Source organism: Thalassophryne amazonica, chromosome 13 (assembly GCF_902500255.1).
Source record: "Thalassophryne amazonica chromosome 13, fThaAma1.1, whole genome shotgun sequence".
Lineage (NCBI taxonomy): Eukaryota > Metazoa > Chordata > Actinopteri > Batrachoidiformes > Batrachoididae > Thalassophryne > Thalassophryne amazonica.
In genome coordinates this window covers 3437506-3455450 of record NC_047115.1, presented here as the reverse complement: position 1 = coordinate 3455450, position 17945 = coordinate 3437506, and the positions used below count along the sequence as shown (strand labels likewise).

At 40.8% G+C, this 17945-nt stretch overlaps 1 protein-coding gene across 3 annotated transcripts in view; it reads right to left on the bottom strand.

Moving 5' to 3' along the window:
• LOC117522929 (echinoderm microtubule-associated protein-like 4) overlaps nucleotides 1–17945 on the bottom strand; it is a 90637-nt gene that overhangs the window by 32673 nt on the left and 40019 nt on the right. For all 3 annotated transcript variants that reach the window (XM_034184351.1, XM_034184352.1, XM_034184353.1), the window contains 6 exons: nucleotides 8323–8446; nucleotides 4012–4161; nucleotides 3736–3805; nucleotides 3542–3652; nucleotides 3372–3467; nucleotides 2196–2330 (listed from right to left, as the gene is read on the bottom strand). In XM_034184351.1, coding sequence (XP_034040242.1) covers nucleotides 2196–2330; nucleotides 3372–3467; nucleotides 3542–3652; nucleotides 3736–3805; nucleotides 4012–4161; nucleotides 8323–8446 — 686 coding nt within the window. The remainder of the gene's footprint in view (nucleotides 1–2195; nucleotides 2331–3371; nucleotides 3468–3541; nucleotides 3653–3735; nucleotides 3806–4011; nucleotides 4162–8322; nucleotides 8447–17945) is intronic.

Sequence of the window (17945 nt, the reverse complement as noted above, 5' to 3'; positions counted from 1 at the left end):
TGACCCTATGTGTCTTTTTGCAAGGAATGTTTTTGCAGTTTTTGCTCTATGGCAAGATGCATTATCATCTTGAAAAATTATTTCATCATCCCCAAACATCCTTTCAATTGTCCAAAATATCAACGTAAACTTGTGCATTTATTGATGATGTAATGACAGCCATCTCCCCAGTGCCTTTACCTGACATGCAGCCCCATATCATCAATGACTGTGGAAATTTACATGTTCTCTTCAGGCAGTCATCTTTATAAATCTCATTGGAACGGCACCAAACAAAAGTTCCAGCATCATCACCTTGCCCAATGCAGATTCGAGATTCATCACTGAATATGACTTTCATCCAGTCATCCACAGTCCACGATTGCTTTTCTTTAGCCCATTGTAACCTTGTTTTTTTCTGTTTAGGTGTTAATGATGGCTTTCGTTTAGCTTTTCTGTATGTAAATCCCATTTCCTTTAGGCGGTTTCTTACAGTTCGGTCACAGACGTCGACTCCAGTTTCCTCCCATTCGTTCCTCATTTGTTTTGTTGTACATTTTTCGATTTTTGAGACATATTGCTTTAAGTTTTCTGTCTTGACGCTTTGATGTCTTCCTTGGTCTACCAGTATGTTTGCCTTTAACAACTTTCCCATGTTGTTTGTATTTGGTCCAGAGTTTAGACACAGCTGACTGTGAACAACCAACATCTTTTGCAACATTGGCTGATGATTTACCCTCTTTTAAGAGTTTGATAATCCTCTCCTTTGTTTCAATTGACATCTCTCGTGTTGGAGCCATGATTCATGTCAGTCCACTTGGTGCAACAGCTCTCCAAGGTGTGTTCACTCCTTTTTAGCTGCAGACTAACGAGCAGATCTGATATGATGCAGGTGTTAGTTTTGGGGATGAAAATTTACAGGGTGATTCCATAATTTATTCCTCAGAATTGAGTGATTCCATATTTTTTTCCTCTGCTTGGTCTAAAAAAGTAACTATTACTGACTGCCACAATCTTTTTTTCTTGATTTCTTATAGTGTTTCTTAAAGCCAGAAAGTTGATATTTGAAATGACTTTAGTTTTGTGTCATGTTTGTGATCTGCTTTTTTTCTACAAAATTAAACAACTGAATGAACATCCTCCGAGGCCGGTGATTCCATAATTTTTGCCAGGGGTTGTATATGGCTGTAGATGTATATATCTTAAGTATGAAGGTTGGGAAGGGCAGCACATTAAGGATCATTACCTAGATTGACTGAAATACCACACCCCGGTTCTAAGCTACAAGTTTGTTTGTTGTTTATATCTGTTTTGTTTATTATTTTCAATAATATTGTTTTTGTCTTCTGTAACTGTACAATGTGGAAAAGACAATAAATAAATTACACAAAAAAAAAAAAAATAAAGTGCTGAGGTGAGGGGTGACTGAGCGCCTTTCTGCAAAAAACAACAAAAAAAAAAGTTACAGACACCAAACTAAAAAGTAAAAGTCAGAGTGAATGTGCGCGTTTTTGTTAAAAGCAGATAAAGTCTGTGATGCTCAACAAATGTGTCAGAGCACAGCAGACAGCTGTCCAATTACTTTTGGTCCCATTACAGCATCAGCACCCGGAGTAACTGACAGACAAAAGTCACATTATTTCTTTTTATCTCTAATATGATTGCAGCCAAATAATTCTGAACCGAGCCTGACCTGAGTGTGCTCAAAAGTTTACATACCCTGGCAGAATTTTTGCTTTTTTGGCCATTTTTCAGAGAATATTAATGATAACACAAAAACCTTTTTTTCCACTCATGGTTAGTGGTTGGGTGAAGCCATTTATTGTCAAACAACTGTGTTTCCTCTTTTTAAATCAAAATGACAAGAGAACTACCCAAATGACCCTGATCCAAAGTTTACATCCCCCTGTTCTTAATACTGTGTGTTGCCCCCTTTAACATCACTGACAGCTTGGAGTCTGTTGTGGTGGTTGTGGACGAGGCTCTCTGATGGTGAAGCTGCCACTGAATATGTTTCAGACTTTATTTACATCAATTACAAAGAAATACAAACAGTATGGCACTTTATGGTAAATCTGCATGGAGTAGTTCTTAAAAACTGAGTGACTGTGCAAGAAGGAAGAGTGAGGGAAGCCACCAAGACACCCAGACAACCCAGGAGAAGTTATGGGCTTATGTGGCTGTGACTGGAGAAATTGTGCACAGTGCAAACTCACCCCAAAGATGCCCTGTTTACGAGCCAGCGAGGTCCCAGACCAGGTCCAAAAAAAGATGTGAGACTTTCCACAGGTCACAATGGTGTGTGGGTCAGTCGGGTGGAACTCCACAGCCAGAACCACTTCATTGGTAGTCTGTCAATCACAGGACCGATCCATCACAAACAGAACCAATCACAATCATCAATCATTGTGTGCAGACAGAATCCACTGACACTTGTGGTAACTGAGACACTAATGAATGAGGTGCTGCGAGTCTTTTAACCTGCAGCGCAGAGAGGCCTGGTGGAGGAAGAGGAGGCTGCGCTCACAGCGGAGACACGAACCACCAGTCACAGACACCCAACTAAGGGATTACACCTGTGCTGGCGCTGTAACCGGGCGCAAACTACCGGTGTCACAGGGGGGCTTTTCTTCAGCCAGGACAAGGAATTAAATTATTTTCAAATGTCGTTTTCTAAAACCAGGCTTTGTGGATACACTTTCGTCAGACTGTAACGACGACCTCACTGAAAGGTAAGACTTTACATCTACTCCGTGTGTGAATGGTTTTAATATTTAATAACAGCATGTTTATCAGGATACTAACATACAGAACACTAACTGTATTCAAGGACACAAGAATTATTTTAAAAATACCTGATATTTTCTGTCCCTCGTGTCATTTTTCAGATTTCAAATGTATGTACTGGTTTGTAAGAAACAACAACAAGAAAACAAAAACCATCAGTGAGTCTCCCTCACTGTGGTCTAAATAAGGCTCCAAACCACCAGTCTGTGTCCCCACAGCTTCTTCAGACTGGACAAAAAAAAAATTTTTAAAAATCATCTGAAAACAGCTAGACTTCCACTGTGTTACAATTGATTTGGTCTTGAATCAGCAGGTCCTGTTCTGGTGATGACGTAGCAACAATATGCCCACAGCTGAGGGCTGAAATAGAGCGCACACTTCAGACAGCTGCTCTTTATCCTTCACCTGCACACTTATCGACTTTTGTTTTTCTGGATTTTTTTTAAATATCAGCATTTCATCATTTTTAATGATTATTTGTGCAGATTTTTTGGTGTCACCTACACTTTAAAAATGCGACTCCACCAAAGCTCGCCCCAAACATCACAGCAAGAAGGAAGGCAGGAATGAGACAAAATAAGTGTAAAAACAAACTGGATCCCGACCTTGATTTCAGCAATCTTGGTCTTTTTGTGCCAGTCCCAGACTGTCAGCATGTGGTCATTACAGTCATCCACCACACTGAGGTGCTGTCCCGAGTCCTGCGGAACACACCAAACGCTCAGACTGCCACCATGACGCCTGTGCACAGCCGCCATCAGCCACATTAACTCACCGCTTTGGAGAAGGCCAGCGAGCCCACGCCTCGCTCAAAGGTTCCCAGACCGATCACCTGCAGCGTGGACAGACTGACGCTGTCCCAGAGCCGGACGTGAGGCTGCAGAGCCTGCGGGAACACAGACACACCACGTGAGCTGCTGAGACACACCAACCATTTTAACCAGAGCACAAGAAATCAAGGCACCTTACCCGCCCGTCTTTGTCCACACCTGCAAGCTGTCCTGTAGCAATACGGATCTTGTCAGGATGGATGGCAAGACTGATGGACAGAGACATGAAGACTGAAGTACAGGATACAAAGACATACACAGGTTCATGCTGCAAAGTCAAATCTGAGAACTAGTGGTGGAAGCAGAACATGTACTAACACGTCCTTCCACTCTGACCTTGGACTAAAGACTAGCCAGTAGCTAAACACGGGACTTTCCCCAGCAGATGCTGGGACTTGGACAGTGAAGTTCTTACCACTTGATGCAGTCGGTGTGTCCGAGGTAATGCCGCTGGGTCCGTTCCTCGTAGTTAAACAAAACAACGACGGATGCAACAAAGTAAACAATCTCTCCGGTGGGAAGCAGGTAGATGTTTGCCCGACAGTCTCGGCCGCGATACCCGTACCTGTTCAGGGTCAAGGAACCAACTGAAGTACTACTGATAACCTATTCAAGACTTCATCAGCATCAACTAGACTTCCTAAAACAGGCATGTTGACAGTCTGCTCAGAACCCACCTCTATGCACTGTACCAGCAGTGGACAAGGTCTGAGTGGACTCGCACTGACAGGGGAATAAAATAGTCAAATGTTCTGCCTCAAAAACACCAGCCAATCGCCATCATTTATGTTGGTCAATCACAGGGACAAAGCTAATCAAAGATTCTTCAGAGTGACTGCTCCTCAGCAGTCTTCTCTGGCTCCTCCTGAAGGATCCTAAAGCCAGGTTCTTCTAGTCTCACAAAACACCACTAGGGTCCCTTTAAATTTAGAATTTTACAGAAGAAACTTTTCAGAAAAACTCACATGAGGTGACCTGGACTGATGCTGGACCTCCTCAATGGTCTCCTACAAAGAACACATCATGTGCTCAGTCAACGTGTAGACCCAGAACTTCACTTTTAGACTCAGTACCACAGTCTGAATCTCTGGTGATATTTTGCATGTTAATCTCATGAGCCTGGGACAGACTGAAGTACTGGGCCCAGTTTCATTAAGCGGTCTAATCTTAGGTGACTAAACTCAGTTAGTTGATTTAAGTTTCCTATTAGCCAACTAAAGTTTTTAGCCTGGTACAGAGGAGGCTCATCTTATTTTAGCTGACAAAACTACAGTGTCTTACCTCAAAAATGGCGGTCCCTCATGTACCACTGCTTGATGGAGCAGGAAGGTTGGACAGACTTGTGGCGGAAGCAGGTCTTTCAGGACGTGAATAATCTATTGGGGATGTTTAGAGATGCTGAGGCCGGGAACACGTTTCTTCTGGTGTGGCAGAGTCGGTCATGCTTGTAGCAGACAGACCAACGCGGAAGTTAACAAAACTCTCACGCATTGGAGGTGTTTCTTTGCAACGGCACTTGTGAGGCTGCTTATGCCCGTAAAAATCATTGACTAACGTTAGATGGCTAATGTTGGGTGACTAACTTTAGTCGAGTGTGTGTGTGCCGCCCACTGATCACACACGAGTCAGATTCGTTTAACTGATGTTTACTTTGTGACCTGAACACCTTATAACACCGTAGAACTAAGAACACAGACAAAATATTAATTCTTAAATTAACACATTTGTGGAAGAACACATTCACATTATAAACCAAGGTTTAGACAACCAAAATGCAAAGAAAAGGTAAATACACGAACCACTTTGCCTGCTTGCAACCAATGGGAGGGGTTAGCATGGACGCTCTTGAAGAACACAGTGCTTTTATAAGTTTCTGCCTGCTGCTGACAGAAAAAAATGCCAGTTTGCCGCCACCATGTAAACCAAACAGGAAAACAGGAAGTAGAAAGACCACAAGCTTAAATAAATTAGAGCGCCCCCCACAACAGGTGGCCAAACGCTGTAACTGCACCAAAGAAACGATTTTAACTGTCATTCTTGCAAAGTGTAAAGAAGCAGGGTAAAGAAATAAAATAGCCGAGTTAAACCTTGAAAGCATTAGAACCATGGTGCAGTTTGTGTATATAAGGAAAGGAATTTACAAAATGATCTGGATTAATGGCTGCATTTACAAAGTGAGTTTAGTAGACTAAACAAGATTAGACCACTTTCTGAAACTGGACCCAGGTGTCCCAGCCTGGGAATTGAACTACAGACATGATATGGTACACTGGCAACACCTTAAACCCTTGTGACTTGAACACAGCATTTCACTTCCACAACGACAAAAAGGTGCCCCCCCAAAAAAGACACTACGGACAAAGACAAAGCGTCCGGATCCTTTTGGTCTCCTGGGCAGGTCCTCCTAAATCTGACATGAAACCATCGGTCTCTGTTCCATAACACAGGCTAAGAGAAATATTTTTTTGAGCCTACTGGTCAGGACCAGCAACACTAAATTTGTTACTGGTCCTCCTGGTCCGAGGTCGTGGCCCCGGGTATCTGGAAGCTCAGAGCCTAGGAGGGCGAGCCTCAGCGTAGCATTAATCATCACATCATGAGCATGTAATCAATATTTTATTTGTAAATCTACAGCCTGATAGAACGTTTTCATTTTGTGTTGAATGTATGTGAAGTTTAAACATTTTCTTACATGATCCTCTGCTCTCATGTGAACGTCCTGTGCACCTCATACTTCACTTTTCTGCCATTCTGACCTTGTGCTTGTCCTCTGCAGCCCAAACAGACTTTACACTTGTTACTTAATCCACTCGCCTGTTCTGCCTACGTCAGCTCAAGAATATCGGATTTTTTGGGGGTAACAATTACACCTATTACTTCTCAGACTAGTATGATCAACATTTTATGACTGGATCAGGGCTCTGCAGCCTTTACTGTCAAAAGAGACATTTCTGTCCTGTCTTCCACAAAACATGTTTGACCTTTAACATAAATGAATAAAGATAATACAACCTATAAGGTTTTTCTATATACAGTTCCACTATCTGTTTTTAATCGTTTTTTTGTTTTTTATAACTCTTTATAACTCCAAATGAGAAAAGTTTGGATGATATGAAATATGTTGTGGGTTGTGTGTGTGTGTGTGTGTGTTGGGGGGGCTCGGTCCATCATAATCCTGCTATTTACTTTGACTTCTATTTACTGCAGACTGTATGAAACCAACATATTTCATGGTTTGTGTTTTCAGCTTTAATTTCTTAATATATATATATTCATTCCTACATTTGACGCCTGCAGCATTTTCCAAGAAAAAAAAAAAGGTTGGGACAGGACAGTTTATTCTAAATGTAAGAATTAATCAATCATGTTTACAGCCAGTTTCTTGGGAAATGTCAGAGGATGAAAACATGAATGTTTCTGACTCACTGAATATTTTTTAGACTTCACTTACATCAATCACTCAGAAACACAAACAGTGTGGTACTTTATGGTAAATCTACAAGACAACTCTGGAAGAAGTTTTGTCTTCTGTGGGTGTGAGTGGAGAAACTGGGAACAGTGCATTTTTATCTTCATTTTACATACAGTCCCAACTTTTTATGATTTGTGGTTGTTTCTGTTGCATTTCTGGAATTACAGAACTGCTATAAAGAAAAGTGTGAACATTATATTGTTTTTTCAAACTTTGTAGAACGAATGTAAACACCAAACTCTTATCATGAAGGGCAAACATACCTGGATATGTGCAGGAAAAACTTAAATTGAACAGAACAAAGCAGCTTGATCAGACTCCATGTTTTTTTGAAAACAATAATAAAAGAGGTAACTTACATTGAAATAAATAAAATATAGCTGCAGCCTAATAACTTTGGAAAAACAACATAAATTAGCAGCTTGTATTTTATTCTGACTGGAGTACATTTTAGTGTGATGATGGAATTCATCCTGTTTTTTTCTCCTCAGTCACATTTTGTGCTTGAACATAAAACAACTACATTAACTCACGATCTAAAATAAACTTTTTAAAAATCAAAGCTTATTAAAGTTCAGAGTTCTCACCTGATTAATGTGAGTATCTGCACATTGATACGGTGTCCCGTTCACGCCCCCCGTGTGAGTCAGCTGACTGAGCAGCTCCGCCCACACAAACAGCTCGTTTGAAAAACTGCATTTTAGACGGCTTTCAGCGAGTCGTCCACGGCTTTTTCGACCGCGTTTTTTGAAAGTTGACTGTCCACATCGAGGCTGGATGGGTCACTCTCCAAAACTCTGTTGGAATCTCTGAATGGCTCAGCTATTAAAAGTGCAAGTTTGAAAGAAACAAAAATCGTCAGACTTGTGAACACTTTTAAATCACAAGACTGACAACATTTTTAACTACACACCAGCCTAGCAGGGGAAAATATCTGCTAGACATAAGTCAAAAATAACTGGCCCGCGACCTCGGACCAGTGGATTTCTCTGTGGCACAGCAGATAAAGTAATGGACACTGAAGACCACCAGCTCAGACTCACAAACACCTCAGAGAATCAGGATCTACTGAAGAACTGTTTGTACAACCAACAGCAGCAGCCAAACCTCAGCGGGCAGAGACGGGAGTCCGATAGCTGTAGACTTGGGGAACTGAATCCACATCTGATGGAAAGAAGCCTACACTTGATATCATCTAGTTGGAGCTGGATGGAGACAACTAAAACCGATACTTGTGATTGTGCAGAAGGATACACCCATTCAAGCTTAAGTCTTTCCGACGGAAGCTCCGTCTTAACATCCTCGTAGTTTTCCACATCCGATGGGATGAACATGGTGATCGGTCGACCTCGCATGAACATCTTAATGGAGTTTCCCTCTGAAACACCAGAGACACAAAGAGACACTGAAAGAAAATCATCATTTGACCCAACGCCTGCGAACCGACGCCTCCGCTCAGTTCAGAACAGAACAGATGTTTGTTGTTGCATTTCTACAGTGACATTCTGGTGGCACTTTCCTAACAGCGACACACAAAAAACAAGGGGAGGGGAGGTGATGGTCTCGTGGTTAAGGTGTTGGGCTTGAGACCAGAAGATCTTTGGTTCAAATCCCTGCCTGACTGGAAAATCACTAAGGGCCCCTGGGCAAGGCCTTTAAACCCCTATTGCTCCCGGTGTGTAGCGAGCGCCTTGTATGGCAGCACCCTGACATCAGGGTGAATGTGAGGCATTATTGTAAAGCGCTTTGAGCATCTGATGCAGATGGAAAAGCGCTATATAAATGCAGTCCATTTACCATTTACAAGGAGCAGCTTCACAGGACGGAACGACCTTCTGAAAATACAACAAACAAACAAACAAAAAAAGGTGCTTAAATTATTAAGGTGCTTAATGCTGAGTGAGGTGGGCTCGTTATAGAGATTAAATCACCACGTCTGATTGCTGAATTCTTTAAAAGGACTCAGTTTAATGTTGATAAAAAGTCAAGCGGCGACACAGAGACAACAGAAATGAATCCAGGCTGCACGGACCAAAGTTAAGTACAGGTGACCCGCTTCCACCTTCAAAGAACTTCAGTGCTTGTTTAGTGTTTGTACAAATATATACCAAGAACCCCTTTTGGGGGGAGTCCCAGGTGTCACTGGACTCAGAGCCATCTTCTACAACCCCTGGCAATAATTATGAAATCACCGGCCTCAGAGGATGTTCATTCAGTTGTTTAATTTTGTAGAAAAAAAGCAGATCACAGACATGACACAAAACTAAAGTCATTTCAAATGGCAACTTTCTGGCTTTAAGAAACACTATAAGAAATCAGAAAAAAAAATTGTGGCAGTCAGTAACGGTTACTTTTTTAGACCAAGCAGAGGAAAAAAATATGGAATCACTCAATTCTGAGGAATAAATTATGGAATCACCCTGTAAATTTTCATCCCCAAAACTAACACCTGCATCAAATCAGATCTGGTCATTAGTCTGCATCTAAAAATGAGTGATCACACCTTGGAGAGCTGTTGCACCAAGTGGACTGACATGAATCATGGCTCCAACACGAGAGATGTCAATTGAAACAAAGGAGAGGATTATCAAACTCTTAAAAGAGGGTAAATCATCACGCAATGTTGCAAAAGATGTTGGTTGTTCAGTCAGCTGTGTCTAAACTCTGGACCAAATACAAACAACATGGGAAGGTTGTTAAAGGCAAACATACTGGTAGACCAAGGAAGACATCAAAGCGTCAAGACAGAAAACTTAAAGCAATATGTCTCAAAAATCGAAAATGCACAACAAAACAAATGAGGAACGAATGGGAGGAAACTGGAGTCAACGTCTGTGACCGAACTGTAAGAAACCGCCTAAAGGAAATGGGATTTACATACAGAAAAGCTAAGCGGAAGCCATCATTAACACCTAAACAGAAAAAAACAAGGTTACAATGGGCTAAGGAAAAGCAATCGTGGACTGTGGATGACTGGATGAAAGTCATATTCAGTGATGAATCTCGAATCTGCATTGGGCAAGGTGATGATGCTGGAACTTTTGTTTGGTGCCGTTCCAATGAGATTTATAAAGATGACTGCCTGAAGAGAACATGTAAATTTCCACAGTCATTGATGATATGGGGCTGCATGTCAGGTAAAGGCACTGGGGAGATGGCTGTCATTACATCATCAATAAATGCACAAGTTTACGTTGATATTTTGGACACTTTTCTTATCCCATCAATTGAAAGGATGTTTGGGGATGATGAAATCATTTTTCAAGATGATAATGCATCTTGCCATAGAGCAAAAACTGTGAAAACATTCCTTGCAAAAAGACACATAGGGTCAATGTCATGGCCTGCAAATAGTCCAGATCTTAATCCAATTGAAAATCTTTGGTGGAAGTTGAAGAAAATGGTCCATGACAAGGCTCCAACCTGCAAAGCTGATCTGGCAACAGCAATCAGAGAAAGTTGGAGCCAGATTAATGAAGAGTACTGTTTGTCACTCATTAAGTCCATGCCTCAGAGACTGCAAGCTGTTATAAAAGCCACAGGTGGTGCAACAAAATACTAGTGATGTGTTGGAGCGTTCTTTTGTTTTTCATGATTCCATAATTTATTCCTCAGAATTGAGTGATTCCATATTTTTTTCCCTCTGCTTGGTCTAAAAAAGTAACCGTTACTGACTGCCACAATTTTTTTTCCTGATTTCTTATAGTGTTTCTTAAAGCCAGAAAGTTGCCATTTGAAATGACTTTAGTTTTGTGTCATGTTTGTGATCTGCTTTTTTTCTACAAAATTAAACAACTGAATGAACATCCTCTGAGGCCGGTGATTCCATAATTTTTGCCAGGGGTTGTACATCACAAAATGAGTAGCTCTTGTTTTTGTTCCGTTACTCCTCACAGGTCCTATATTTTTAGTGTGTTCAGCTGGTCCTGTAAACCCTTTACCACGTACGTCCCATTAGCTGGCGGTTGGCTTCACGACTGAACAAAACTGCAAACAGCAAACTCGTGTGATAATCCTCAACTCTGACGCAATCCACCTGAAAGCATACAGTAGTGTTCAGAATAATAGTAGTGCTATGTGACTAAAAAGATTAATCCAGGTTTTGAGTATATTTCTTATTGATACATGGGAAACAAGGTACCAGTAGATTCAGTAGATTCTCACAAATCCAACAAGACCAAGCATTCATGATATGCACACTCTTAAGGCTATGAAATTGGGCTATTAGTTAAAAAAAGCAGAAAAGGGGGTGTTCACAATAATAGTAGTGTGGCATTCAGTCAGTGAGTTTGTCAATTTTGTGGAACAAACAGGTGTGAATCAGGTGTCCCCTATTTAAGGATGAAGCCAGCACCTGTTGAACATGCTTTTCTCTTTGAAAGCCTGAGGAAAATGGGACGTTCAAGACATTGTTCAGAAGAACAGCATAGTTTGATTAAAAGGTTGATTGGAGAGGGGAAAACTTATACGCACGTGCAAAAAATTACAGGCTGTTCATCTACAATGATCTCCAATGCTTTAAAATGGGGAAAAAAAAAAAAAAAAAAAAAGACGCGTGGAAGAAAACAGAAAACAACCATCAAAATGGATAGAAGAATAACCAGAATGGCAAAGGCTCACCCAGTGATCAGCTCCAGGATGATCAAAGACAGTCTGGAGTTACCTGTAAGTGCTGTGACAGTTAGAAGACGCCTGTGTGAAGCTAAGTGAAGTGAAGCATGGTGGTGCAAGCATCATGATATGGGCATGTTTCTCCTACTATGGTGTTGGGCCTATATATCACATACCAGGTATCATGGATCAGTTTGAATATGTCAGAATACTTGAAGAGGTCATGTTGCCTTATGCTGAAGAGGACATGCCGTTGAAATGGGTGTTTCAACAAGACAATGACCCCAAGCACACTAGTAAACCAGCAAAATCTTGGTTCCAAACCAACAAAATTAATGCCTCGCAGATGTGAAGAAATCATGAAAAACTGTGGTTATACAACTAAATATTAGTTTAGTGATTCACAGGATTGCTAAAAAAAAAAGCAGTTTGAACATAATAGTTTTGAGTTTGTAGCGTCAACAGCAGATGCTACTATTATTGTGAACACCCCCTTTTCTACTTTTTTTTTTTTTTTTTTTACTAATAGCCCAATTTCATAGCCTTAAGAGTGTGCATATCATGAATGCTTGGTCTTGTTGGATTTGTGAGAATCTACTGAATCTACTGGTAGCTTGTTTCCCATGTAACAATAAGAAATATACTCAAAACCTGGATTAATCTTTTTAGTCACATAGCACTACTATTATTCTGAACACTACTGTACACGGTCATCCTACAACACACCAACTGTCACCTGGAGTAACGCGACGATCAGGAACAAAACTGTGGAAAGTTCAAAAAATTGTGAACCCGACCCAGCAAGCTAACGCAACTTAACCAGACCGTCAACAACGTTCCGGGAATCCTAATGCAGAACTGCATCTGATCCACTATCCTAAAGTTCACTGAGGGAGTGTAGCAAGCAGGTGGCAAAATATTCCATCCCGGTGAATAAGTGGCAAAGTACCTGCCACCTTCAGCTCCACACCTTTTATTACCCTCAGACGCCATTTGTTTCCCAATTTGTATCTGGAACCCACCTGGAAACTGACAGGAACATGGGGACACTAGGCATTAAATTTCAAAGCAACTCGTCAAAATAATACTGCATTTTCATCTATGCCCATAAGATGGCAGCATCTATACTCAAAATAAGCTGCTACTGGATCCTAATCAGAATGCACGCGCTATCAGACAAAGATGGGGGACAACCTGCACAAACAACCGATTAACTTTATCTCCTTGTTGCATGCAGCTGTTGCATCACATTTCAAAACTAAATGTGACAGATCAACTTACATTAGCTTGTTTTCTTCCGCTACATAATGAATTTATGGACAAATGTGACTGACATATAGTCCAGAAACTATGGTGGCTTCCTGATTGACCAGGTGAGGTCAAATTTGAGAAAGGTCAATCACTGAGGTCAAGGTCACATCAGACATCTCACCAGGTCCTCCAGCAGATTTGCAGCACACCTGGTTGGTGGCTGAAGGTCCACCACAGAATTGCCCTTAAAGGGTTCATTTAGGCCAAGGTCAAAGTCATTAATTCTCAAATTATTTACCTGGTTTAACAAACAAAGATAAGTTGGAGTAATTTTGTTTTAACCCAGTTTGGACCAAACTGTGTACAAATACATATGTCAGTGGATTCTAGTTGGCAAAAGTCAATAAATCAAGTTAAAGTCAAGTGACTAGGTCAAAAGCTAGATTTCCACCAGGCAAGAAATTGTGTTTTCCAGGAAATTCGATCCTGAACAAGGTGACCTAGTGCAGCGGATAAGAGAATATTTAGAGGGGAATCCTGCAAATGGTGATAAAAGCATCAAATTCAGCAGAAATACTCCTCAGACACTCCTCTTTTGGAAAAAAAAAACAAAAACAGTTGGCCACTTGACTTTTCAATCGGTGATCAGGTAGGGGTCAATTGAAGAATTACACAGAGGTCAAAATTAAAAGACGCTCCAATCATATTGAAAAATATTCCACATTATTTGCCTGATCATAAAGATTCTAAAAAGGTATAGTTTGGACTATCTGTGACTGAATTCTATGGAGTTACGGGATAAAACAGCAAGAATGGTGACAAAGGTCAGTTTCATTTTGTACAGGGGTTAAAAGTTAAAGTTCCTCCAATTTTGGTAAAAAGTGATGCAACTTATTGGTTAACATGGTTTTAAAAAGGAATAGTTTGGACCATGTATCATCCTTACTTATGTTACGGGGTAACATATGTCACGTCATAGAATCCAATAGACGTAGACCTTGTTTGACTTTTACTTTGGAGACCAAGCATTCAACACTATTCCATTTATTAATCCTATTAGCATACCTCAAGTGACTGTTTGTGGCGTGTACGCAGAAAAGGCTTCCTCTGCATTACAGCATCATACAGCATCTCTTTGTGCAAAGTGCGCTGTATAGCTGAACGATGCACAGAGACAATGTCTGCAGCAAGATCATGTTGTAGGTCTTTGGAGCAGGTCTGTGGGTTGACTATGACTGTTCTCACCATCCTTTGCTTCAGCTTATCTGAGATTTTTCTTGGCCTGCCACTTCGGGCCTTAACTAGTACTGTGCCTGTGGTCTTCCATTTCCTCACAGTGGAAACTGACAGCTGAAATCTCTGACATAACTTTTTGTATCCTTCCACGAAACAATGATGTTGAACAATCTTTGTTTTCAAGTCATTTGAGAGTTGTTTAGAGGCTCCCATGTTGCCACTCATAAGAAGAGATGCAAAGAGGGGAAACATTTGCAAATAGCCACCTTAAATACCCTTTCTCATGATTGGATTCACCTGTGTAAAGCCTGGGACCCATCGAATAATGATGATGAATAATGAGCCACACATGGGTGTGTCAGCAATTATTAGAATGACCGAAGTTTTCATCTATCATGTATCCGCTATGAAGGTGCCTCTACGTGCCTCTCTGTACCCTGCATGTGCCATGTAGCAGCCTCTAGTGAGCCACGACCAACCTGTCATTAGAGCCTCTAATGGCTCGCATCAGCCACACTAAGTCACATAGTGCCGTGATAGTGCCATGAAAACACCATGTTGGTGCACGTTTAGGCATGGGTTTGGTCCAAACCTCCAGCCCTCCTACAACTGGTCCGTTTAAAATGTGGGTTTTCAATTCACAGATTCACAGCAGCATTTAAAGATGTCACATTTTTTAAACACAGCCCAAAAATAGACGCTCCAGCAGTCCCACGGTTGTGCGCTGTGTGCCAGGCTGCTGTCCACCTGTAACGCACCAGACCAGCTAGAACCGAACCGCGGGTTCCTGGAGAGCTGCCTCTGTGCTCCGTCTCACTGGCTTCCTTTCCATCCGTGACTTGCTGGCTTTATTTTTTCCCTGGCTTTAAACACAGTCATTTATACAATGTGATCACTTTTAACTTTGTGTTGTTCCGTTTATTTCTGCACAAGAGGGCAGCTGCTCCAAAAACAGCCTCTCAGGTTCTGCGCAGCTGCCAGGCGCATGGATAATGGGCTTTTAGCAGACTCGTAAGCACCACGCACATGCCTCTAAGTCGTCGCAGTGACTCGTACACAAACTGCGCCACATTGTTGTTGCTAAATTTTGAACTTCTTGAAATTAGTGCCACGCTCAGAGAGGAGCCTCGTTAACTGAAGATAATGTCTCTAAGAGCCATGAAACTCCCATAATAGTTGAAGAAACCCTCTGGTAGCAAAGAAAACATGCTGCGTGGCTCATTATTCATTCATTCATTACTTGGTGGGACCCAGGCTTAAAGAGGTCAAGGGTCATTGAGCTTACCAATCCAATTTTGTGTTCCAATAATTAGTGCTAAATGTATTGAAATCAATAAAATGACAAGGGTGCCTAAATTTATGCACCTGCCTAATTTAGTTTCAATAATTATTCCACACTTTCTCTAAATACTATAAACTTTGTTTTACTTCTCAAATGTCACTGTGTTCGTCTGCTATGTGATACATTTAAGTGAAATTTCTGATCCAGAGAATCAATGATTTATAAAGGAAAATCATGAAAATGATCAGGGGTCCCCAAACTTTTGCATACAACTGTGTTCATATATATATATATATATGTTTAAGTTAGCGATTTTATATGACAGACATTACATGAAAACCAATTTTGACTGAAATCTGTATACAAACTGAGGTTTTGCACCCTTGTGACACACACACACACACACACACACACACACACACACACACACACACACACACACACACACACACACACACACACACACACACACACACACACACACACACACACACACACACACACACACACACACACACACACACACACACACACACACACACACACACACACACACACACACACACAAAATGTACATAATTTATATATTGATCTCAAATATGAGACTGGCCGACTGTTATTAAAGTGAAATTTAACTGAAGAAAAGTCTATCTGACATCTATATGAACTTGACATAATGAAAGTCCATCAAGGAGACATTTGTCTTTACGTGGACTAACTGTGGAGCTCCAATCAGAATTTACAGATTTTTCCTGAAAGTTAAAAAATTGTTGTGCACCTTAGGGCCACCACAGTATTTTAAGACTAACAGCTCTGAATCATAAACTAAAACCAGATGTGACAGAAATATAACTGTTATAGAACAAGTGGAAGCACACACGCCATGCACATGAAGCACAAAGAGGCAGAAAAGAAAAATGACAGTAACCTCTGACCCCAGAAAGAAGATAGAAAGATTTAAGAGAAAAACTTTAATATTGTCAAACTTGCAGTATATTCTACCTTTGGTGGTTTTTAAATTTGAATCTGTGATGGGACAAAGGTGGAACATGCCGACACTTGTGGTCGAACAGATCAGAGCTGATCCGTATGGATGAGAGTGCCATGATAGAAGGGTGACATGAGTTGAGGGGAAAAAAAAAGCCACATGACTCCTGGTGCCATCTTGGTTCCAAACTAGTGTTGGCTGTTAATGTGTCTGTATGTAAATGCAGCTATTTTATTTATTTATTTTCTAAAAATGTCAGGTTGTTGTGCATTTGGAGACACAAATAGACACAAGGGCTTCAACATGTACAGATTCACTTCAGACCTGAACAGAAGAAACATTTTGGAAAAATGTTGTTAGATAAAATGTTGGATAAAAGCTTTCTGCTTTCACTGCACACCATTTACATTTTGATAATGAATCAAATACATTTGGCAAAAAAAAAATTTTTTCAGAGGAAATTTTGATCCATCCTGATTCAGGATTCCAGTAGATGTTCGGTGCCTCCTGACTGTAACAAATCTGTTACATACAGTAGTGTTCAGAATAATAGTAGTGCTATGTGACTAAAAAGATTAATCCAGGTTTTGAGTATATTTCTTATTGTTACATGGGAAACAAGGTACCAGTAGATTCAGTAGATTCTCACAAATCCAACAAGACCAAGCATTCATGATATGCACACTCTTAAGACTATGAAATTGGGCTATTAGTAAAAAAAAAAGTAGAAAAGGGGGTGTTCACAATAATAGTAGCATCTGCTGTTGACGCTACAAACTCAAAACTATTATGTTCAAACTGCTTTTTTTTAGCAATCCTGTGAATCACTAAACTAGTATTTAGTTGTATAACCACAGTTTTTCATGATTTCTTCACATCTGCGAGGCATTAATTTTGTTGGTTTGGAACCAAGATTTTGCTGGTTTACTAGTGTGCTTGGGGTCATTGTCTTGTTGAAACACCCATTTCAAGGGCATGTCCTCTTCAGCATAAAGCAACATGACCTCTTCAAGTATTCTGACATATCCAAACTGATCCATGATACCTGGTATGTGATATATAGGCCCAACACCATAGTAGGAGAAACATGCCCATATCATGATGCTTGCACCACCATGCTTCACTGTCTTCACTGTGAACTGTGGCTTGAATTCAGAGTTTGGGGGTCGTCTCACAAACTGTCTGCGGCCCTTGGACCCAAAAAGAACAATTTTACTCTCATCAGTCCACAAAATATTCCTCCATTTCTCTTTAGGCCAGTTGATGTGTTCTTTGGCAAATTGTAACCTCTTCTGCACGTCTTTTATTTAACAGAGGGACTTTGCGGGGGATTCTTGCAAATAAATTAGCTTCACACAGGCGTCTTCTAACTGTCACAGCACTTACAGGTAACTCCAGACTGTCTTTGATCATCCTGGAGCTGATCAATGGGTGAGCCTTTGCCATTCTGGTTATTCTTCTATCCATTTTGATGGTTGTTTTCTGTTTTCTTCTTCTATCCATTTTGAT